Source organism: Rhinatrema bivittatum, chromosome 9, assembly GCF_901001135.1.
Source record: "Rhinatrema bivittatum chromosome 9, aRhiBiv1.1, whole genome shotgun sequence".
NCBI classification, from domain to species: Eukaryota; Metazoa; Chordata; class Amphibia; order Gymnophiona; family Rhinatrematidae; genus Rhinatrema; species Rhinatrema bivittatum.
In genome coordinates this window covers 93,760,101-93,785,859 of record NC_042623.1, presented here as the reverse complement: position 1 = coordinate 93,785,859, position 25,759 = coordinate 93,760,101, and the positions used below count along the sequence as shown (strand labels likewise).

At 40.7% G+C, this 25,759-nt stretch overlaps 1 protein-coding gene across 1 annotated transcript in view; it reads left to right on the top strand.

Annotated features, from left to right (window-relative positions):
- FOXP2 (forkhead box P2) overlaps positions 1–25,759 on the top strand; it is a 1,080,393-nt gene that overhangs the window by 773,309 nt on the left and 281,325 nt on the right. The window contains 1 exon segment of the mRNA XM_029617020.1: positions 3,031–3,135. Within this exon segment, the coding sequence (XP_029472880.1) occupies positions 3,031–3,135 (105 nt within the window).

The following is a 25,759-nucleotide window of genomic DNA, read 5'->3' as shown; positions in this document are numbered from 1 at the left end:
GGCTCTTATGGCAGAGTAAAGAGAACCTCCCTTCACCCAGAATTTCTTGTGGCCTTCTGCCTTAAGGAGACCTGGATTAAAGCCTGAACTGGGCTCCTTAAGATAGAATGAGGGAGCTGTTGGTACACTCCGTCACAGGACCTGATTTTAAAAAGCATTTACATGCTTAAAATTGGGTTTTACACATGTGAATACACTTTACCTGTGTAAATAGTCTTTGAAAATTGCTACAATATATGCCGTTGAACTGTCCATATGATATTCATGGGTACTTGCCAGGTTCTTATGGCCTGGATTGGCCACTGTTGGAAACAGGATGCTGGGCTTGATGGACCCTTGGTCTGACCCCAGTATGGCATTTTTCTTATGTTCTTATGTTCTTATGTGTAAGTGCACTTTACACATCTAAATGGCTTTTTAAAATTTCTATGATAGTATGTTACATTTACACATGTAAGTTCTTTTAATATATTCAGTGAGTGCATGTATTTGTAATGCAGGAGCACGCATACTTTCTCTACCCATTTTATAAAAATATGCGCTTTGTATATGATGTACATAATAATTGTACCAATTTGCACTTAATAACCCAAAATTAAATGCAATGGCAGTTATTTTATAAAATGTGTGTGTGTCCTATACTTCTGAAAATACATGCATACTTGTAACACTGACCCCCCCCCCCCACACACACACACACAAAAACCCCCACTCTGAGTTGAAAGTGCCCCTCTTACAGTGGGATATATGTAGGATTTTAGATTGGCCTTTTATAAGAGTTTCTCTCTTTCATGCATGTAAAGTCTCCAACACATGCCACAGTAGGGATATTTTAAATGGTATGCATGCACAATATAAATCAAGTGTATTTTTGCTCGCGTGCCCAACACTCGCGTTCATGGGCGCACACATGCTCCTTTTAAAATGTACTTATCAGTGAGTAGACTTTACGCACGTTTATGATATCAGACAACTACGTGGTGTCTTTAACTTAGTCCACCTGTTATTGTTGCAGCTTATTTACTAAACAACTCCATGTTTCCATTCTTGAGCCAGATCTTAACTGGGGTTAATAAGGTTTGGATAGATGAGTCCTTAGATCAGGGTTTCTCAACCCAGTCATAGATACATACCTAACTAGTCAGGTTTTAAGGGTGACCATGATGAATATACATGAGATTGATTTGTACACACTTGGTCTCCAATGTATGCAAATATATCTCATGCATATTCATTGTGGATATCCTGAAAAACAGACTGGTTAGGTATGCCTCCAGCATAAGTTTGGGAATCATTTCTTTAGGTAGACTTCCTTCCTTAAACTCTTTCTACCCCAACCCTTTTAAGTCAATTTTTCCATTTCTATCTAGACCACAGCTATATATCGGTTTAATTAATCATTTTATTTAAAAAAATAAGAATAGGATCTACACTTTCTGAACAGATGAAAAATTTACTTTCAGGATTATGGTCACAATGACTTCATAGAATGTGCTCCAAAAGTTTCTTAATAAATGTCAATTACTTACAAACTAATTTTTTAGCAGGCTCAGATGCATTTCAAGCATTGTAAACTTAAAATATCACAGTTATGTCTGACTTCATGTATTCAGTTCATTCTGCAATGATCCCATGGCAAATTATTACAACTGGATTGAAGTCAATGGAACTCATTGTAAATTGCAGGGGTAATTTATGAAATGCTGAACATTGCCTTAAACTTTAAACAGATAGCATTCTGTTCAGGCTGAAGATGCTGGTATGGTGGACTTCTTGTTGATAGCTTGTTAGCTGTGTCAGTGGGTGAACTTAAGCTGCAACTGTACTACTTGCTCAATATCTTTAAGTTAGGCTGGAAGTGAGCTGTTATGCAACATAACATTACTATAATTTAAAGAGGTCTATAATTAACAGTTTCAGATGAATAATTAAAAAAAGATTTCTTAAATTATTGAAAAGTAAGCTAAGAGACAATACTTGGATAACTGGTATGTGGTCTGGTCTTAATTTACTGTATATGTAATAGCAGGTTGTTCTATTTACATTTTTATTTTTTTTGTGAAATGGTTTGATTTCTGTTTTGCTGTTTTAATTAAAGCTAGTTTTATGTATTGGAGGATCAATTTACCATTATGGAATTGCCCATGGGGTTTGCATCGATAATCAAAGCTGGTTTGTATGCTTTATTGCCCCAGGAAAATGTACCTACAGAGTTGTACCTGCTTTCTCTGCATGTACTTTTCCTAGCTAAAACAATGTGTATGGTTTTAAAAATCCTAAATCTCAAGTATTGTGGCCTCCCCTGATTTAACCTTTTACATGAGAATACCTCCTAACAATGCGAGTAAAATTATGCTCGTTGTCAAACAACATGCTTAATTTTACACTCATAGATGTGGGCAATTTTCATAAAGCCCTTTTCTGCGGTAAAATACTGGTGTAGTATGGGAAATGACTTTGAAACTTGCATTCAATATATATAACAAATGCTCCTCTCTAATATGAAGTCTTTGATAGCCACACAAACAAAAAGAGATTTCATCTCTTCAGAAACTGAAATTAGGTATATATGTGCAGCATTTTGATTAGAATAAAAATAAGATGGAACAATTAATAAGCTTACATCCTCACTTTTTAAAATGAAAGAGCATTTCAACTTTATACAAGTCTCTGTTACCAATTTTAAATATGCTTTCTTAAAAATTGATCAATTTTGAAATAAATTTTTTATTTATAGGCAAAATGCTACAGATGGGTCATATGGCAAAATTACCATACTGTATTATACAGTCATCTCATTTTTTCCTCCTTTATTAACAGTCATCTTTGACTCTATTTCTTCTCTAATTGGAACATCATCTAGCCTTGGCAGTTGAACTATTCAATAGAACGATTACATTTTTCTGACTGCTCTGAGCTGAATTGACCTGTTTTGACCTGTTTGTCACTGATCGTAACCTGACAGGCGCTAGCAGCCTCCAACGATTATGGCTTTTGAGATTAATCTGACTCTCTCTTCTTTTGCTACAGCTCGTCACATGAGGAGACTGGGGCCTCTCACACTCTCTACGGTCATGGAGTTTGTAAATGGCCTGGCTGTGAAAGCATTTGTGAAGATTTTGGACAGTTTTTAAAGTAGGTTTGCTTTTTATTCATTTGTTCTTTTTCATGTTAGTGAGAGGTAAAGACAAAATATGCTGGAAACACTTTGCTGTAAAGCATACCAACTGATTTTTCTATTCCAGGCAACTGGGATTATCAAGGCCATCTGCTAAGGGACATATTATTGTTCTGGCTTTCATGAATAAAACTTTTTCAAGCATTTCGAATGCATGGTGTTTAATCCTCATTATTCCTTTAATAAAATGAAGGCCTGGAAAATTGAAACGGTATTTGTATTTTTGGTTGCTAGTGTACATGAAAGTTGTGTTTAATTCTAGGCAAGTGTACAAATGTGTGTGTATATTATACATTTATACATATACAGCTACTATTTTGCTAATTAGTACTGTATTTGAACATTTTTTTTCAAATCAGTTAGATATTAGCTTGATTATCTGTGCTGCTGTTTCCATGGAAACACTAAACATTTAGGAGCTAAAACAATGTCGCTGGTGTGCTTTCTTTCCTTGAAGATGAACAAAACCATGAAAACAGTCATCACACAAAAGTGGTCTTTTGCTACTGTTTATAATTTTTAAAACAGTTTTATATAATTGTTTCATATTTTAATTGTTTTTCTATAGTTTTGTCAGTTTTGAATTAGTGTTTAACTTATTAACAGAACACATCTTGTTATTCTTCTTCTGATATATTATAATTAAAATAGTTTTTTGCATAATGGTTCTGAACATTTTTGGAATAAACAGATTTAAGTGAATGGCTATATAGAAAAGGGGGTTTTATATAGATGAGTAACTTCACAGGCTAAGAATCTCATGTTGTCATGGTGCGGCTAACAGGGTGAATGAACTATTTCATGCTTCATCAACAATTAAGTTAATTAGCTCATTTGAAATTGCACTGCTTTGTTGCCAGGATGTTGGCAGAAACATCAGAAAGATGTGTTTACAAATGATAGACTACAAAAGCACCTTAACACAAGTATCAGGTTAAGTTTAAAAGAAAATTAAACTAATAGTTTTTCAAATGCATTTTAACTCCTCTCTATTAATCTTTATCACTTTGAGACAAAAAATTACTGATATTAATTTTGTGTTTTTCTGTGAATGGATTTTTTTTAACATTACTGAATAATTTCAGAAGTATTTTTGCAGTATTATATCAAAATAATCTTGAACCTTCATTTTCTATTTTTTAGTTTAATGAATTTCTTAGTTTGTCATATGTCTTCTTTTATAAAACAGATAAAACATATAGATAAATGGAGAGAATACTGGGTCAGTTTCCTTTCACTTTGCACATTTCTATTTTAAGATATAGGTCACAGACCATCACATTACTTTTCCTATCTGCAATCATACCCCACCCCACCAACAAACTAGCCATAGAATTGCTTTATTGTATGAAGAACTTTGCCACAAAGGGCCAAATAGATTTCCTCTCTGTCCCAATCTTATTGCCCAACTAAATAAAAATCATAGTAGACTGGCCCAATGACCCAGTAGAACATAGTAACATAGGGTGTTACCATGCAGACCATCTCTTTTTGATTCTTGAACAGGTCTGTTCATTTAGACCAGCAGGAGCTGGGGATGATGCAGAGGCAGTGTTCACTATCTGTTGTGCAAGGCATCTTTGTAAACACACTATGGATGGAATTTAAGATGAAGCGTACTGTGTTTTGAAAGAACTATAGGCTATGTCGCCTTACCAAAGACAGTCACTGAGATGGCTGGGTAAGAGAGGATTAAGGTTGGAGATTAATTAAGGAAATATCCCTGGCCCTATAAAATGAAATCCCATGATGCCTTAGCTTCAGACCCTCTTCACTTCCCGCATTCATTTATAAATGGCAGTGAGTGTGCTTGGAGCAGGTTCCAACTAGATGCTTAGATGTGGAATTAGGTTGTAAGGTGATATAAGGCAAGATTCTTGGTTAACTCCCTATTTTTTATACTATGAGGATAACAGCTATGTACAGCAGCATGTATGTGTGTATATGTCTGTGTGTAGATCTACGTTAGTATTTTATAGCCCACATATATCATATATGTGCATATTATAAAATACATGTATTTTTACCCAAAAACATAGACACATATGTATGCTTATGTGTGAATACATGCAGTGCTTTGAAAGCGTGTACTTTTCCTACCTATTTTAAAAACATAGACACTTTAAGGGTAAGGAGTTACATATGTAAAATGTAACATACTATTGTAGCAATTTTAAAAAGCCATTTACGCATGTAAAGCGTACTTACACATGAAATCATATGAACAATTCAATGGCATATATTGTAGCAATTTTCAAAAGCCCACTTACATGACTAAAGTGCATTTACAAGTGTAAAACCCAATTTTAAGCATGTAAATGTTTTAAAATTAGGCCCATATGTTTTACATGCAAAACTGGACCTACTAGCGTAAAACATGATTTACATGCGCAAGTTGTCATATTTTAAAACATGTGCAGATAATTAAAATTAAGCAGTTATTTAGCCTATCACCCAGTCTTTCTCCAAGTCATTAAGACCCTCCTGGTTCTTCAGCCTTAACTCCCTCTTGTTCACCCAGACTTCCCACTGAGCCAGTAGTACACAGTAAACAAGTCTGATATCAATTGCATAAGATAATGAGCTGTTGTGAAATTTATGCAAGTTGCCAAATGTATATGCATAAGTGTTTTTAAAATAGCCACTTAGTATATAACTGTTGGCCCCATCCCAGAATACCCCTAACCCTCCCCATTTTTTTTGTACATAAATATGTGCGCCAGAACAAGGTATGCATGTACTTCTAGCTTTAAAAAATAGTGAATGTGAGAGTATAGGTTTCTTATATACATAAAGTGAATTTTTAAAAGTGATGCACATGCCAAAAGCACATATACATGCATATCTAGAACATGTGCATCTCTGACGGATTTTATAAATCTGCCACATACATGCACAAGTACTGATGTGCAAATATCTCGCATTGAGTAAAAAAGGGACAGAATGGGGCATGAGCATTTATTTATCATCATTCCATGTGAGATTCACTAGATCACAATGGTGTACAGGTTTAACACTCACAAAGGCAGGCATGCATACAGATAAATATTCAAGTTAAACATTCCAGATTTAAGGGAGAGAGAGAGAGAGAGAGAGGAGAGAGAGAGAGAGAGAGGAGAGAGAGAGAGAGAGAGAGAGAGAGACTTGCTATAATGTCTACTCCCTAGACAGGTATTTGTATCCCTATGAGAGGCCCCCCTAGTAACTCGAGGTGGGGATTAGGTAAGAGTTTAGGGGGTTGGGGCCACTTTCACATTCAACGTGAGACGTACGAACAGAACAGTGGTCTCTTGTGAAGATTTGAAGGCCTTCGGAGTGAGGAAACTCACTCCAAGATGAGATTTGGACAATGTTCTCTCCACCTAGCTTGTTGTTGCCCAGGTAGAGTGTCCATCAAGCTAGGTGGAGAGAACATTGACCAAATCTCATCTTGGAGTGAATTTCCTCACTCCGAAGGCCTTCAAATCTTCACAAGAGACCACTGTTCTGTTCGTTCGTCTCACGTTGAATGTGAAAGTGGCCCCAACCCCCTACACTCTTACCTAATCCCCACCTCGAGTTACTAGGGGGGCCTCTCATAGGGATACAAATACCTGTCTAGGGAGTAGACATTATAGCAAGTCTCTCTCTCTCTCTCGATACTGAAACAGGCTGTCTGGAAATACTGTGATAATCCTTTACTGGCCTCTAGCGCACAAGGTATTGTGAATGAAAGGGTTGTAGCTATTGGCTGTGCTAACACTGCAGCTGTTTTGCCACACACGATAACTTTACATATACTCCACCCCCTGAATACAAATTTGCATTTGCAAATTGCATTAACTCCTTGGAAAATGACCCCCATAGTTGGTTATCAGAGTGAGGGGGAATTGGTTATACCAGTCAGAGAGTAGGTATTATCGAATAGCCAAGTTTTCAGTAATTTCTTAATATCGGTTATTATTCGAAGATTCTCTAGCATTGGGTCTGCAATTGATATCACTCTGTCTTTCATTTGTGTTAGATGAGAATTCTTTATGGTCGGGATTTCCAGCAAGCCTTTATACTGAGATCTGAGTGCTCATGTGGAAATATGTAGTTTAAATGTTATTCCCATCAAATCATTGTCTGGATTCATGTTGTATATTATTGTTAGAACTTTGTATATTCTCAACTGTACAGAGAGCCAATGCAATGCTATCAGGGTTAGGGTGATTGTGGTCGAATTTTCTTTTTCTGTTCAGTAGTCTGGCTGCAGCATTTAGCAGTAGTTGGAGTGGTTTAAGTTGACTAGCCAGAAGTCGTAGAAATAGAGAATTGAAGTAATCTAAGTTGAGAATATTAGAGATTATAAAACAATTCTGAAGTCTACTGTGCTTAGTAGAGGTTTCAGTCGGCTCAGAATTCATAGTTTATAGAAACCAGATTTGATCAGTTTTCTAATGTTTGTCTTCATAGTTAAGTTTTCATCAACTTGGACACCAAGATCCCTTACCTGCGTTGCTGGAATTAGTTAGCAATTTCCAAGATCAATATCAGGTGGAACAGATTTTGGTGGGTTTCATCACAACCAAATTAGTTTGGGGGTTTTTTTGGGGTTGACTGATAGTTTCAGTTGTGCAAGTTTTTCTTTTATGATGATCATATATTCAGAAATAAGTGATGCTGTTTTCTCAAATTATTTTGTTAGAAGGATATAGAATTGCAGATCGTCTGCATATAGAATGAAGTTTATTCCAAGGACAGATAATAATTTGCACAAAGGCAGCATGTAGATATTAATAGGGTTGCTGATAGCACGGAACAGTAGGTGTGCACTGGAATGTGTCGGATAAGTGATTATCTAGTTTTTACATGGAAAGATCTGTCAGCAAGGAAAAGAGGCGAACCATTTTAGTACATTTCTATCAATGCTATGTTTCTCAGCTTGTGGCATAGAAGATTATGGTCAACAGTGTTGAAGGTAGCTGTTAAGTCGATCAGTACTAAGCAGTATGATTTATTGGAGTCGAAGTCCTGCCAGTATAGGGTCTATTATGGATTGTAGATGAGTTTCTGTGGAGCGATTCTTCCTGAAGCCAATTTGGTTAGGGTATAGGGATTTTTTGTCTTCTAGAAGAGACTCGAATTGGGAAAGAACAGCCTATTCAAGAATTTTCACAAATATTGAAACTACTTGTTAGGCACAGGAGAAGGTTATAGAAAAGCAAGTAAGGTAGCACTTGTTAGATACCCTGCAGTCTTCCTCTCAAGAATATATAGGGCCTCATTTTCTAAAGTATCGCAGGTCTGCGGGTACTTTAGAAAAATGTGATAATAAGGGGCGGGGGGCAGAAACGGGGGGCGGTCCTGCGCTAGCCGGCAGCGATCGCACCTCCGTGGTGCGATCGCTGCCGGCATCGCACCCAATAACTACACCATAGAAGGTGTAGTTATTGGGCGCGAAATAGGCAGCGAAAAGGCCCTTACCTTTTCGCTGTCCGCGCCATCCTCGCAGAGTCAGCCCCGGTGATGCCCCGATTCCACCTCTTCCAGGGCTGACTCCGCCCCGATGTAGGTAGCGCAGGCTTGCGCTACCTTTGCTAGCTATCGCAGGCTTGCGCTAACAACGCAAGTCTGTGATAGCCTTAGAAAATAAGGCCCATAGTGCTTTAAAATTACATCATTTTATCTGCAGTAAAACATTTCAATATGGCCGACTTTCAGATTGGCTTGCAACAAAAGTGCTGCATTAAGATGTGGCTCAATATATAATTTATATTATTTTTAAGGTCTAACATTTTGTGATTGCATTAATGCTAAAAGTCAGTTATAATTTAAAAAAAATTGTCTTTCTGAGGAATGTCACCATTTCCTGGTCAGCTTTCTAATCCATTAAGTTTGTTGAAAAACTGATTCAGTGTATTTTTATTGAAAATCCAGATTTTAGACCAATCTTACAATGTCATTCATCAAAATGCATTATGGCGTTATTGAAGGCATTAGAGCCCTAATGTCTGCAATAACGCCATAACACATGCGTTATTTATCGCATCGCGAGATGCGAATGCAAATTTGTACATTTTAGTCAAAGGGGAGGAGTATGGGTGGGGTTTATGAAAATGAGGGACATTTAACATTGTGTACGATAGTGAAATGCACATTATTGCATGTTTTAATACCGGAAATAACTACACATTTTTTCCTGGTATTAAGCTGTGTGATATGCCTAAAATAGAATTTGCAATATTTATCGCAAATTCTGTTGCAGGTGGAAAGGGGGAGAGAAGAGGATAGGAGTGGAGTAGAGAGAAAGAGAGAGAGAGCCTCTGGGTTGGCATATATATAGTAGCCAACAATTTATTTCACTATAGAAGTACCAGCTAGTAACTCAAGGAGAGGTTTCAGTGGTGGACTAGGGTTAGTACCCAGGTAGAAAGTGCATCAAGCTAGGGTGAGAGAACATTGTAGAAATCTCATCTTTGTGTTACTTCCCTCACTCCAAATCACATCAAATTTTCACTGATGTGTACTGTGCTGTTCGTACGTCTCACTGTGAATGTAAAAACTCGCCCGAAAACCCTAGACCACCACCAAAACCTCACCTCGAGTTACTAGTTGACCCTCCTATAGTGATATAAATAGTTGACTTATAGGTGAGCCTTATAAAGAGGTTCTCTCTTTCACAGTGTTGCCCAAAAATAAGAAAATGCCTGTCTAGGCACTTTGCAAGCTATGAGATGAAAATATTGTAGGTATGATAAATTTAACGTACATAAAATACCTAAAGTGCTAAAGTAGCACATGGTGTGGTAACTCAAAAATTACCCTAACCATGCCCCTTTTCCTTATCACGGGTATTATTCATACAAAATTTATAGTATTTTGATGAATCTAGGGGTTAGTTTTAATGATTGTAGGTTTTTTGACTAGAAGCCGTTTAATTTCATTCTAATATAGTTAATGCAAGCAAACTGTGCTAACAGGAAATATTAATCTGTCATTCTGCCGAAGCCTACTAGGATGCACTGCTGTCATAGGATGATTACAAGTTTAAAGACATCCTGGTTTATTAGGTGAACTGTAAGTTCTGCTGCTCTGAAACAGTTTAGCTAGAAGCTAATGTGAAAAAAAAGCAGCTGTGCAGAGGCATCTGAGAAGGAGGATTAAGATAGAAAACAGTGGCTTAACTTCACTTTTGTAATAATGGAAAGGATTTGGGGTAAAGTAAAAAAAAAAAAAAACTTACAGTAAATGACATAGCAATGAAACATACCTTCATTTTTCTTTCTCCAGCATTCACATTTTTCTGACTAAAACATTTTGAAGTTAGTTTGCAATAGCTTTGTAATTACATTTTATGTCATATGGTAGGGTATGGAATTATTAAGTTCTTATACAGGTAATGGAAGAAATTAATACCATGAATTATCTTGTTTGGCATGAATGTCTCCTTGGTTTTAAATAATGTTATTGGTTATATCTGTAATTAACCTGTTGAAATAATATATCACCAACAATGTAAAGTGATTTGTATTTATCTATTTGAATTAATTATGCATATGCATTTTCAGTATTATTTATCTTTTTAAACAGTTCGCTTTTTGTGAGGTTATGTTCATTCTTGATAAAACGGTGTCAGATTACAACTGCTTATATTCCCAAGATCACCATTGCTTGCTATTGTGTAGAATAACCATTTCTAAATGAATCTCAGTATGTCACACAAGAACAATTTTGATGCTGCAAGCACATCATGAAGTGTTAATGTCATCCATTGCGAATTATTTCTAAAGTTTTTCCGTTTTTATATCTATGGCAGATAGTTTGAAAATAGATTCTTATACCTTCAGATCAATACCAAGTTAAAAGAAATGCTTGACAGTTAGGTGAGATGATACAGTCTAAAAAATGTTTATAAATATTGGGATATTTTACTATAAAATAAGTTCTGACAGAAACAAACCATTTGCAAGTGCTGAATAAGGAGACATGTAAATCCATATTTCTTCATTACTGTCTTATAAACGTCGAAGGATAGCAACATATAACAACAAAGCATTAAAATAGTATATTTTATCTGCAAAATTAATTACTATTCCATTGGGCCTACGTGACTGTTGAATGTATGTGGATTTGACAATACAGCTTAAACAAAAGGTTTGCAATATAAATTTTCAACTTGCAGACATTCTTCTACAACCTGTATGTAGTAGATGCTAGCAAACAAAACATGTCAAAAATGGGTAATGTTTTTCCTACTGACAGAATTGTTAATATCAAGTAAAAATAAACTAAGGTATAAAAGATGTTTGCCAACAGGTTAGATCAGATTTTATTTCTCATCAGAAGCATTGAGAGATATATAAAATTCTACATTATTGATCAACTATCACTGAAAAATGATCCTGAAAACTATAATTAGATAATAAACCTTATTTAGTAATAGAGTGAATTTCACACAATATTTTGCTTATTGATGAACATTTCTGTAAAAATACAGGTACTCTGCTTCCTTATTGATATATATTCTGTTTCTTTATCTTTAAACAGTGCGGCCATAAAATTATGACCTCAAGTAGACAATCTTTGAACTTGTCAGAATGTTGTTTCTTTTTGTGACAAGTGCCACCATTGCCTAAAACTAAAGCATCTGACATAATCAGCTAAATGAATAGTGACAGCTAACATTTTGTATTTAAATTGCTGTCAGTGTTTTAAACACTAAATGCTTGATGCAAAATAAATCAAACACCACTGATATGCAAACGAAACACATTGCCAAAAGAACCTCTGACATGCTTAGATGTAAAGATGATCCCATTTTTTGTTTTTCAAATGTTACACCTTTGTAATTTTAGTAGTTAATAGTAAATTCCTAATTTGTATTGTGCATTTAAAATTAGCACATTATTTCCTCCCCTAAATGGTACATGATAAAGAAAATACAAAAACAGAAGAGAGCTGCCTTTTGATTTTATTAGTATTTTAAAAATGTTTCCTAATTATTTGTAGAAAGAAGATTGTCATGCATACTTTCCCCTGTGCGAGTCAGACACCTAGCGCAAGACTCATGCAGTTTTTAAAGAATGCTGGTCGACCACATCATTTATTCCATTTTGAAAACAAAAATCAATATACCTATAAAGTGACCCATAAATTAGAACTGGCTCACACAATGTTTGTTCAGTACTGCCTTTCTGAAGGCACCCTTTGCATTTTTTCTTCACCTCTCTGTTTGAACTGCAGTCACAGTAAGAGGCTCATTAGGGGACATTAGGGACTGGAGCTAACCAGAATTCCATAGCTTGCTTTGCTCTTATTAATGCATAGTACAGTAGAATGCATTTAAATATTTCATAGGCATTCAGTAATTTGTGTGTAATCGCCTTGTTAGCAGACCAGTAGAAGCAGAACAGGTCTGTGAAATGGTGTTAGTGATTGCATGGGTAATTTACAGACCTTTGCCATTAGAAAGAGCATTAATGGTGGCTAGTAGGAAGCTGTGAAATAGAACTAGCAATAAGTAAAAAAAAATCTTAATAAAGATTCTGTAACAAGCATCTTGAGGGATAACAACTCACTTGATGCTTTTGAAGCAGCTATAGTTTATGACATATGCAATATATCAAATGCATAAGATAGTATTATGGAGCATTCATATGAAAAGGGTATTTGCAACATTAGTTTCAACTTCCTGCAAGGGACATGATTAAATGATTAATGAAATGTCCTTTTGCATATGCATTTTGAAACAGCAATTAGGCACCGACTGAGAAAATCCAGCAATCCTCTCATTTTTCAGATTTATCTTATTTTTGATTTATAAATCATAAAGTATTTTTGAACAGCAATATGTACTACCTGAGACAGTTATAAAATCATTAAAGAACAATTTTGGCATAAAATAGTTATAAGTACATAAATTCATAATTTAATCTTAAAGCTAAGCCTATTTATTTAGTCCGGATTGCATTGCATTTATATCCTGCACTATTTCTGTAGTTTGATTGGCATAATTAAGTAGGGGAATGAATAGGTACTATTATTTTACATATCACTGGTAAACAATAGCGAGGAAAGGAGAAGGGAGATGTGGCCAGAGGTATGTATGTGTTTTTCAAGTTCTCGGTAATCCCACTGGAGGCTGTTCTATAAATGATCATTGAAGGGCTGCAAGCTAGCCTATAATTACAGGAAAGAAAGTGGCAGCTCTGGCATTTCATAACTATGTGTCCTCGAAAAGTGCTTTGTGAGTTTGTCACCAATGATAATTTAGATAGAGGCTCATTACTGAACATCACAACACTTTAAAACCTTTCGCCTTCATACAGGAGAATAAAGGACTATTTTAATGGCAAGGTTCTTTTGTGTTCTGCTGAAAATTCAATCAAGACAAAACCTCATTGACTATTATTGTAGTCTACAGTCTATTGTAATGAAAGCTGCATAGATAAATGGAATATGTCTATAAGACTTGAGCATATGAATGCAAACATTTTGCACTCTTTTTTTTTACATTCTTTGCATATATAATGAGAGAGGTATCACAAAAAGTAAACAAATTTACAAATTGCTCTCCTTTGCAAGAAAAATGATACATAAAGGCCTTGTTTACCAAATGCCTCTATTTCTGTACGTATATGCATCTTTGACCACACTACATGTCTGTATCAGTATAAAAGGAATAACCACATTCCTGTTCATAAGTGATAATTTGAATCGACTGCCAGTAATTAATTTTAGTAATACTGGTTAAGTTTGTGATAAACCTTGTTACACTTCTGTTCATGCATTCTAATTTTCTGAATGCCATTAGGGTTTATATTAAACGGAAAAGTAAATTGCATGACAGAAAACCTGGAAATACAATCAAAAGAAAATACTTTTAAGCTATCAGGAGAGATGTCTCTAAGTTGTTTGCTCCAGTGCAATATTTGTTATTTCTTCCTCGTGTTCCCATTTAAAACACTAGAATATTTTCATTGATAAATCTGAAGCAGTTTTAGCAAGAGAGCAAATCTTTGATATTTCTGTTTTGTCTATTAAACTATTTTCATTTCCATCACATCTGTTAATTACTATTCTTAGTTACTAACTCTACAGAATTATAAGATTCGATCCTGTCTTACATTTGATGCTTGTCACATTGTCCAAGCTCTTTTTATATTATACCTCAGTTATTGTAATAACTTGCTGATCTTCCAAATTTTACCCTCTTTTCACTACAGGTCATCCAGATTCTGCTTCAGACTTCTCTGTCAGTTATCTCATCACTCACTTGTGTCATTTCTTCTTGAAGCCCGGCATTGGCTCATGGAAAAATGCCAGTGCTTTTTAAAAATTCATGCATTTCCTTTCAAATATATTAATTGTTCCATTCCTCCTTGACTGCCACTTTTTCCCATTGTTTTCTTTCCTGCAACCTTCATGCTTCCCACCAACTATTCATTACTGTTCTCTTTGTCAGATGGCCAACTTTATGCTTTTATGTTTTTTGTGTCCTCACCCTGCCTCTTCAATCCCCCCCCCCCCCCCCCCCAATATCCAGAATTCACTTTTCTTGTCTATCTTTTAAAGTAATCTAAAAACTTATTTTTTCAATCTTGCCTTCAAATAATACACCAGTATACAAATTAAAATTATAAATGCAAATAAGAACCATAGTGCTTATTTAGTCTGACCAAATTACTTCCTGCTGCATTGTCATAGATCATAGTTGATCTCAAGCTTCCCTCCAGTTCTTTGTGGATAAAAATCTTCTGTACTTCTTCCATAATTTCATAAATTATGTTACTGTTTCTGCTTCTATTGAACAGCTGTTACATGCATCTACCATCCTTTCCATGAAATATTTTCTGATGTTACTCTTCAGTCTTCTCCTCATGGCCTCTTGTTCTACAGTACCTTAGACACTGAAGATTTGCTTTCTTGTATATTATCTATATATTAATATAGTGAGTAAAGGCAGATAGATGGTTGGTCTGCTCAGCCTAGATTCCTTTTATCTGGTTCTCTACCATTTGGGGTATATGAATATATATACATTCAGTACTTAAACCAGCTCCTTCACATCCACCCAATGTCTTTTACTCAACTTCTCAATCCTGTTCCTACCATTGTTCTTTATATCTGTCCAATTATGTCCAAATTCTGTTACAGCACTGGCCTTCACCACCTCCCCTAGTAGGCTATTTTAAGCACTGTTATTTTCCTCTGGTTCTTAAAATACCAATATTTAATCCAATGTCCACACTGTCTTCCAGTCCACACTGTCTTCCATGTCTTCCATCAAGTTTTGTTAAATCCTCATAGTTATCAAATTTGTAAGGCTGCTGTCCAAAAACATGTCTTCTCCATGCTTACTGATGTATGGGTCACACTGGGCAGATTACCTCATCCTTCTTGGGAACCCGATACAGCTATAACTCTTTTGTCAGGGTTGTAACTGCTACTCCGTGCGGTTATCCCAGCCTCCTTGGAAAACTTGATATAGTCATACTATTGCTGTTAAGGTTGAAATCAATATGCCATTCAGGTTACCCCAAAGCTGTTAGGGTTTGTAACCATGACAGTGTAATGCAAGTAAACGTTCTACTGTTAGGGTTTCTAACCTAGCTTGATGCATTATAAGTTCACTCTCTAATCATTGACTTGTGATTTCCACTCTTTGGTCCTCTAAAGATTCCTATGACTGAGCAAATACTCAAGCCTCTTCCTTCATTTTCACTGTGCTCTGAGTCTAAATTCTGCCATGTTTTTGGTTGCAATCAATCTCCAGGCATTTACCACTCTCTCATTACTTTATATTTATTTGTACCTTTGTTTCTCCCAGGATACCATTGTCTTTGTAGCACTGTCTTCTAATTGATGTCCTAGTTAAGTGAATCAGGAAAATGCTGGAAATAAATAGACAAACATAATAGAGCGGCACTTGTAGTCAGCCTGGCCACTGATGGAGTGCAGCCAAATGTTTGTGATGCAGCAGGGGGAGCTGGACCTGGGACCGGCAGCAGCCAGAGCACAGCAGGGATCAATAGCAAACTTCACCACCACCAGCTGGCCCTCCAGCCAGCTGGTTGGGCACAGGGGGACTGTTCATTGACCCACCTTGACTAGGGGAACTCCGGCAGGGGCTATTCTGCCCTTCCTTACAATTTGCCTCTCGATCAGGCTTCCGCTTGGAGGCCTGCTGAGGTGATACCCTCAGGATGGCAAGCCTGGGCTGACCCCAGTGCACTTTGTTTTTACTAGGCAAACCCAATGCAAGGATGGCATTCTAGGGGCGGGGTCTCTCCTAGGCCTTGGTCACCCGTGCAAAACTGAGTGGCCTGCATCCACAGTCTGGGGTTCCTGGTTACCTACCCCAACCTAGCAAGGGATATCTGCACATCTGCCCATGCAAGCGAAGGCTAGCCGCCTTTTGCCAGCCCTACAATTAACGAAAAACGTGGTTGTCACTATGCCAACTGGGGAAGTCTCACCAGAAGCTGAGCAGGCATTTTAATCAAGAGCTAACGATGGGGGAAGTTACCTCATTATTTGAGGACATTCAGGACACCATTGCTGACCAGGCAGTGATTGCACAGTCACAAGAGGGTAAGTCTAATTTGGAATCAAATAATATTGAGGGAGAGGCATCCCAGAGAACCGCTGATATATGAGAAAAGTAAAAGGACACGGGTAGAAACACAAACACAGGGGCAGAAGATACTCCAGCAGCCAGAGTTCCTCCTTAGTATCATCTTCTGTGTCACACGGCTCTTCAGTGGCGCAGGGGGGGGGGGGGGCGCAGGAAACTCCATAGCAGCTGGCGCAGAACTACCAACCTTAAGCATCACTACAAATTTGGCAAAGTATCCTGCATTCGTTGCATCAGTGCATCAAATGTCAGCAATATGTAGATATCTTTAACTTGCTGGAGGGGTGCAGGAGGGGAGACAGCTTCCGGAAAGGGCATAGGCAGCATGAGCCACCAGCGGATGGGAAAAGAGTGGCCAGGACATAAATAAATGAGTCCGTTGCTTTGCTCAGCTGGCATCTATAGTTCGCAGAGCTGATCCCTCACAGCACATGGCTATGTGGCTGTATTTAGACACTATTGTCAGTGCTCATTCAAAGTATGAGGGTTTTGCATGGCTCAACTATGATGAGCAGTTTAGGGAATAAATGGTAGACACTCCAGCCATGGCATGGGGCTCACATGATGTTGAGCAATGGCTCATGAATATGACAGGGAAAAACTCAGAAATAATAGCGAGCAGTGTTGCGTTTGCTGGCCGCAGCAGGCCCACAGCCAGCTCCACTCACGCCCAGGACCCGGACCTGGCCCTCCTTGGCAGTGGTAGGCAGTCCCCTACACGCTCGCGCTCCTGCTTCGCTCCCAAGCTCCTCCAATAGCTCTGCGGCCTCCTCCAGTCCCGATCGGGTTTCCCCACGTGCGTCGAGGGGAGACGCAGCCATCTCCTAGTTCCAGGCTGCCTCCCTTAGGCATGCAAGCACGCACCTTCGCTGACTTTAAAGGGGCCTACTCACAAACCCGGACTTAACTTGTTCCTAACTGCTTGCCTGCTTCTGTCTGTCTGGGCTTCTGGAACTTGGCCTTCTCTACAACTTTTCTCCTTCGGACCCTGCGTCTCCGCTGCTTCCTGGCACCCTGCCTTGGACACTCTCTCTGGGTAAACCATGCAGAGACCCGTCTAAGACCAGCCGGCCCTGGTACCCTGCGGGGAACAAGGGCTGGTATTGGCGAACATAAGAACATGCCATACTGGGTCAGATCAAGGGTCCATCAAGCCCAGCATCCTGTTTCCAACAGTGGCCAATCCAGGCCATAAGAACCTGGTAAGTACCCAAAAACTAAGTCTGTTCCATGTTACCGTTGCTAGTAATAGCAGTGGGTAATTTCTAAGTCAACTTAATTAATAGCAGGTAATTCACTTCTCCTCCAAGAACTTATCCAATCCTTTTTTAAACATGGCGAAGTTCCAGTCGGCCTCCGCTTCCCATTCGGCCCCACCTCCCAACGGTGGGGACCCATGGGGGTTTCCCCATGGGTAGTTCCAACTCCACCTCGGGCCAAGAGTCCACCTCTGCAACAGATTGTCAAGGCCATGGACCTGGTGGAGCCGTCCGCTCTCCAGGCCATTCCAGGCTGGGCCTTGAAGATCCAGGAACGACAGCAGTTCTTGGAGGTGTTGGCTACCCCATTGAATGCCTCAATGCCTGTCTAGATTTTCATTCTGGTTCTGTGGCTTCTACGACCGCACCACTCAGTTCTCAGGCACCAACTACCTCAGCCAGAGCTCTGCTTGCCCTGCCTGCTCCACACCACTTCAATGGTCACCCGAAGCTCTGCAGAGGCTTCATCAACCAATGCTATATGCAGTTTGCTCTGCAACCCTCTGTCTTCCAAGATGACCCACAAAGGTGACCTTCATCCTGTCACACCTAGAGGGCAAGGCTTTGGCATGGACTTCTTCCTTATGGGAGAATGCGGACTCTCTTCTCCATGAACTATCACACTTTATGACTACCTTTCATCAGACCTTTGATGATCCAGGGAGGCAGGCTACGGCTAGTTCGAATCTTCTTCATTTGCGGCAAGGTCACTGAGCACTCAGTAACTATACTATAGAATTCGGACTCTCGCTACGGAGTTGGGCTGGCAGGAGGATTGCCTCTGAGCCATTTACCTAGATGGCCTGTCACCCCAACTCAAAGATGAGCTTGCAGCCCACGAACTACCCTCCTCTCTCGAGGATCTCATTGACCTTATGGGTCGCATAGACTATCGCTTCCAGGAGCGCCACTGGGAAGCCCCGCTGAAGAACATTCTCGCTCTCCATATGCAGTGAGTCCCACAACCAGCAGAGCTCCGCCGTCTACTAAGCTTGAGGAACCCATGCAACTGGCACGTGGTCGCCCTCACCCCGAGGAGTACCTTAGGCGGAGGCATTCGGGTCTGTGCTTGTACCGCGGAGCTGCAAGACACCGCCTATCTTCATGTCCCATCCATCCAGGAAACTTGCTGGCCTGGGTTCAGTAGGGGTCCTGAACTCAGGCGCTACCTCTCCGGTCCTCCAGCTAACGCTACCAGCTACTTTGACCTGGAACTCTTGTTCCTTCCCCACCTTGGCTTTGGTTGATTCAGAAGCCGGCGGGAACTTCCTCGTGAAGGACTTGGCCCAACTTCTTGGCTTTCCTACCTGTCCCGTTGAGAAACCACTACTCATCGCCTCCATCCATGGCGACCCTCTACCTGGAAGGATCTCTCAAGTCACCATTCCTGTCCACCTCCTCACTGGAACTCTGCATGAGGAGGAGGTAGAATTCTTCATCCTGGATAAGTACCATCCATCAATGGTGCTAGGGTTACCATGGCTTCAGTGTCACTCGCCCCACTTTGATTGGGAGACCCACAACTCGCCAAATGGAGTTCTGCTTGTCATCACACCTGCATCAGTAGAGTGGAACCACCTTCTGTGATTCCGCTGGCGGTTACCATCTCAGGCCTCTCTGCACCATACGCTGACTTTGAGGATGTGTTCTCAAAGCAGAAGGCTGACATCATCCCACCACACTGTGAGTTTGACTGCCCCATTATCCTGTTACCGGGTACCACACCCCCTAGGGGCAGGACTTACCCCTTGTCTATACCTGAGACCCGAGCTATGTCAGACTATATTTATTTATTTATTTATTTATTTGAGTTTTTTTCTATACTGGCATTCATGATGGAAATCGCATCATGCCGGTTTACAATAAACAAGATGTGCAGAAAGGGAGAATAATAATAACATTAACAGGTGCAACAGAAAAAGTAGCAGTTACAATATAACAGGGACGTAATACAACTTGGAACAGTGAAGAGTTGATATTAATTTAACAGAAGAACGAAAACTGCCCAAACCTGGCAGAGTTTTTGATTAGCCTGTTGGGTGGTCAAAGATGATTAAGGTGAATTAAGGTTCCGTTGGTTTCTGGGTATGCTTTCATAAATAACCAGGTTTTAAGTCTTTTCCTGAAAGGTGGAAGACAAGGTTCTTGTCTCAGTTCTGGTGGGATGGAGTTCCACAGAGTAGGTCCTGCTGTGGGGAATGCTCTGTCTCTGAGAGTTATGTGTTGCAAGGTTTTGAGCGGAGGAATCTGTAGTGAGTCTCTGTAGGACTCTCTGATTGGTCTGGCGGAGGTATATTTTTTAAATGGGATTTGAAGGTTGAGCGGAGAGAGTTGATGGATAGCTTTGTAGATGATGGTAATGGATTTGTATAAGATTCTGTGGTGAACTGGCAACCAGTGCAAGTCTTTGAGGATAGGAGATATGTGGTCTCTTTTTCTTGTGTTTGTCAGGATTCTGGCCGCCGTGTTCTGGACCATCTGGAGGGGTTTCGTGTGAGAAGACAGGAGACCTAATAGAACGGAATTGCAATAATCTAATTTAGAGAAGATTATTGATTGCAAGACTGTTCTGTAGTCATGGAAGTGAAAAAGTGGTTTAATTCTTTTTAAGACGTGAAGTTTATGAAAGCAGTCCTTGGTAGTTTGATAAAAGATTTTAGATTTAGCCGATTGTCAATGATAACCCCTAGGTCTCTTACTTGTGGTGTTTGCAAGCCAGTTGGTAGATTTGAGGTGGGGTTGTTGTTTTCAGGGGATATTAGAAGAAGTTCGGTTTTTGAAGAATTTAGGATTAGATTTAGGCTTGAGAGGAGGTTGTCTATTTGTAGCAGGCAATTTTCCCAGAATTTAATAGTTTTTGTGAGAGATTCTTTGATAGGGATGACAATCTGGACGTCATCCGCGTACATAAAGTATTTGAGGTTCAGTTTGGTTAATAGTTGACATAGGGGGAGGAGGTAAATATTAAAGAGCGTGGGTGAAAGGGAGGAACCCTGCGGAACTCCTAGTGAGGAGGGATAAAGCTGAGATTCTTTGTTGTGTATTTTGACCTTGTATCCTCTGTTTGCTAGGAATGATTTGAACCAAGCAAGAGCAGAGCCTGTTATTCCAATGTTCGCTAGTTGAATTAGGAGGAGTGAGTGATTAACAGTATCAAAGGCAGCTGATAGGTCGAGGAGAATCAGTAGGTAGGCATGACCTTTATCGAGGCCCTTGATGAGGTAATCTGTTAAGGATATGAGAAGTGATTCTGTACCAAGGGATTTTCGGAAGCCATATTGAGTGGGGAATAATAAATTGTGGTCTTCGAGGTAGTCTGATAATCTGGCGTTAACTAATTTTTCCATTACCTTAGCAATAAAAGGGAGGTTGGAGATTGGGCGAAAGTTGGAAGGGTCTTTCGGATTTAAATTAGGTTTTTTTAAGAGTGGTTTGATGGAGGCGATTTTCAGGTCGTCTGGATAGATTCCCTGTGCCAAGGAACTATTGATAATGTCAGTCAGGGCTTTAGAGATGGTATCTGGTATTAGCAGCAGTAGTTTGGAAGGAATATGGTCGAAAGGGTGGGATGAGGGTTTCATTCTCTTTAAAAACTGATTGGGTCTCTGAAGTTGCTATCGGTTCAAAGGCTTGTATGGAAATGCCTTTGCAGGGGTGGAGGTATGCGCTGGAGGGCGATAAGGTATTAGGTTTCAGCTGTGATTGCAGTTTGGTTATTTTGTTACTGAAAAAGATGGCTAATTCCTCTGCTTTTTCGTGCGCTTGGTTGAGAGGGATGTCTGGAGGGTTGACTTGAGTTAACTTCGAAATGTAAGAGAAGAGGGCTTTTGAATCGAAGATGAGGTGATGTATCTTGTGAGCGTAGTAGTCCCTTTTTGTTTTTAATGTAGCGCTCTTGTATAGGTGGAGTGCAAGTTTGTAAGTCGAGAGGGAAGTCGGTGAAGGTGCTTTACGCCATTTACTTTCTTTTTGTCGAAGGGAGAGTTTAAGTTTATGAAGTTCTTCATTAAACCAGGGTTGTCTTTTGGAGGAGTTGTGCTTTAGTTTTTTTGTAGCCAGTGGACAGAGTTTGTTTGCTGCTGAAACTGTGATGTTGGACCAGGAGTGGAGAGCTGAGTTAGGATTAGAGATGTCTATGAGAGGTAGTTCGGGGACAAGGTGTTTGTGTAGTTCATCGGATGAGCAAAGTTTTCTGTAGATAAATTGAGGTTGAGGATCGTGATTGTTAATCGATTGTGTCAGTGAAAAAACTGGTAGAGTTTTTCACTGACACAATCCATTTAAACTTGGCTAAATGCTTTATCCGTCCCTCCACATCACCTGCCGGTGCAGGCTTCTTCTTTGTCACCAAGAAGGATGGGTCACTACGACCATGCATAGACTATTGTGGCTTGAATGCCATCACTCGCAAGGATAAGTACCCTCTGCCTTTGATTAATGATTTGTTCAATTGCCTCCAAGGGGCAACCATTTTCACCAAGCTGGACTTACGAGGAGCCTACAACCTGGTTCGTATCCATCCCGAAGATGTCTGGAAGACAGCCTTTAATACCAGGGATGGACATTACGAATACCTTGTGATGCCATTCGGCCTTTGCAACGCCCCTGTGGTGTTCCAATGTATGATCAACTAAATCTTTCGCGACCTGCTCTACGTGAAGGTTGTCGCCTATCTAGACGACATCCTTATTTTCTCTAAGGATCTTGCTACCCATCATGTGGATGTCCACACGGTGCTGCAGCGTCTGCGGGAGAATCACCTTTTCGCCAAGCTAGATAAGTGCTTATTTGAGAAGCAGAACTTACCCTTCTTAGGATATATCTTTTCCCGACATGGCTTTTCCATGGACCCTGGTAAGCTACGAAGCATCCAAAACTGGCCCCGACCTATGGGCCTCCGAGCACTCTAGCGGTTCCTTGGTTTTACCAACTACTACCGCCACTTCATAACCAATTACTCTCTGGTTGTCATACGAAGAACTGGACCCCAGAGGTGATTGCAGCCTTTCAAGCACTGAAACATGCCTTCTTGCTAGGATCCTGCTTACAACACCTGGACCCGAACCGCCTCTTCATCGTTGAAGTTGATGCTTCTGCAATTGGAGCCGGGGCGGTGTTGAGTCAGCATTCCCCAAAAGGGGTTCTGCATCCTTGTTCCTTCTATTCTCCCAGAACAAGCAGGATGATAGTCCTCACATATAGGTGATGTCATTAGGCGGAGCTCTATTACAAAATAGCATGCCATGATCCCTGTGTTCACAGGGATCTCCTTTCAGTCTCTTTTTTTCCGCACTGCAATTTGCCTTGTGTTTAGGGGCTCTGTGAGATTTTTTTTCACAACTTTTCCTCACAGAAAAACTTTAAGTTTTACTTCACAAATAATTTCCCTATACGGGTCTCCCTTCGGTATATTTTCATCGACGCTTGGTGAGTACTATTCTGTGTTCTCTGGTCAGTTCCTGTCACCTCACTGTCAGTTCCCCCGGGTTACAAACCATTTGCGGCCCTCTATTTTCTCTCCCTATGTCTGTTACACTCGGGCCGTGCCACGATGCCCGCGGGTTTCCTTGCGATCTTCCACCAGGGCTAGAGGGATCGGGGCGTCCACAGTTCTCATTGATGCTGTGGAGGCCGCCATCAACCCCGTTGCGGCCACCATCGATGCTGTCGAGGTCGCCGTCAAGGTTGCCGTCGATGCCGCCATTGATTCCATCGAGGCCCCCATCAATCCATTGGGGCTGCCATCGATACCACCGTCGGTGTCGTCGTTGATGCCATCGATGCCGCCATCAGTGCCGCAGTTGATGCTGCCGCCGCCATCGATTTCGTCAAGGCAGCCATCGATATCATTGATGCCGCCGTCGACACAAGCATCGATGCCGTTGATACTGTTGAAGCCACCATCGATACCTCCATCGATATCTCAGTGCCCTCAACTAACAAAAACACTGAGTACTTCGGGATCTCAACCAGAGCCCTCGTGTAATCCTTGGCGAAAAACAACGCCAGGAGCAGTAGAGGCACAGTGACCGTCCATCACCAATGCCATCCAGGACAGCGGTGGCATCTTCCTCAGTGCTGGAGAATGACCGGGCCAAGCACTGTGGGAAACATTGTCACCGTCACGGTAACTGTCCATCACCAATGCCATCCTGGACATCAGTGGCAGCTTCCTCGGTGCTGGAGAATGACCAGGCCGAGCACTGAGGGAAACATCGTCGCTGGCACGACAGGGTTCCACGTTCAGTGCCAGCACCGATACTGCATCAGCATCGATGTCCATCGAGCCAGTTGCGAAGCGGGCCTGGGTACAAGAGTCTCCATGCTCCTCTGCACCCGAGGCACTGAGGCGTTCCCCACCGACAGTGGTGCTGGGTACTGAGCCACCACAGATCCATGTGGAAGTGCCAGTAATGCCTAGCCTGCCTCCCCCTGTAGTTGCGTTATCTATACCAACTTCCAGGGAGGAGCTGGACATCCTCGTCCACTAGGCTGTCCTCAATGCCTTCTGGAGTCTACAACCTTAATTGATGCCAGCCTCCATACAGGCACCAACACCAGAGCCATCGATATTCGCACCATTGCGACACCGCCTCGCTGCCCTCATCAGTACCCTATCAATGACAGCCTAAGTCATCGACGCCGACTTGTCCTTCTGAGCCTCCACAGGACCCTATACCTATCCCGGGATCCTCAAAGGGCGATGGGGATTCTAATCCCGCTTCGGCACCGATCCCATCGAGACCTAAACCAACCTCCTCTCGGAGCCTTCTCCACCAGAAGAGTGGAGACGATCCCTCCAAATGACATCTCCTTTGCCACTTTTGTAAAGGAAATGTCTGAAACCATCCCTTTCAACCTGGTCACTAAAGAGGACCAGAAGTTTTCGGGATGGTCTAGGTCATAAAATCTTCCGGGGATCTATGCGGTGTCACATATTGCTGTTTACCAGCTATGTTTGACACAACACCGAGGGAACCTCACTGCCATCAACGTGAAGTTCGAACAACATGTGATTGCTTCGAAACGTCCTCCCGTTGCCAGCAACAGGACTCAGTGCTAGATGGTAAACCTAGCTTATGGCCCCTGATTTACGACCTGAAGTCCAAGATAAACTAGCTGATCTGCCATGCACCACAGATCATCTCTTCGTGCACAAGGTCCAGCAGACAATGCCTCAATTGCAAGACCAGTGCGAAACCCTGCGACAGCTCTCTACTTTTCTTGAAAATTCTACCTCCTCGGCTAAAAAGCCAGCAAAGAGGACGCTAGAAGGACCTTTTACCGCTCACACGAGTATTATCCAGCTCCCACGTGAGACCAACCAGTCTACTTCAGAAAGCACGTACACTTCAACAACTGATATCCCGATCACTCCAACTCCGCCAGTCGGGCAGGCTTCTGGATTTTGAAACCTTGACAAAGAACAGAACGGTCCATCCTACTTAGGACCAGGGCTCAGGACACCGTTCACCGGACACAGCAAGACAGAGGATCTTAATCCTGCTATTTCCTACTTCCAAGGAAAACAGGCAACCTCCGCCCATCCTGGACCTCAGAAATCTCAACAGATTTCTTCAGAAATAAAAGTTCAGTATGGTGTCTCTTGGCACCATGCTTCCCTTACTACAACAAGGAGGTTGACTCTATTCTCTGGACCTTCAATACACTTCATAGTGAGTCAACAGCATTTTCAATACTAAGTTCTGCCATTCGAACTAG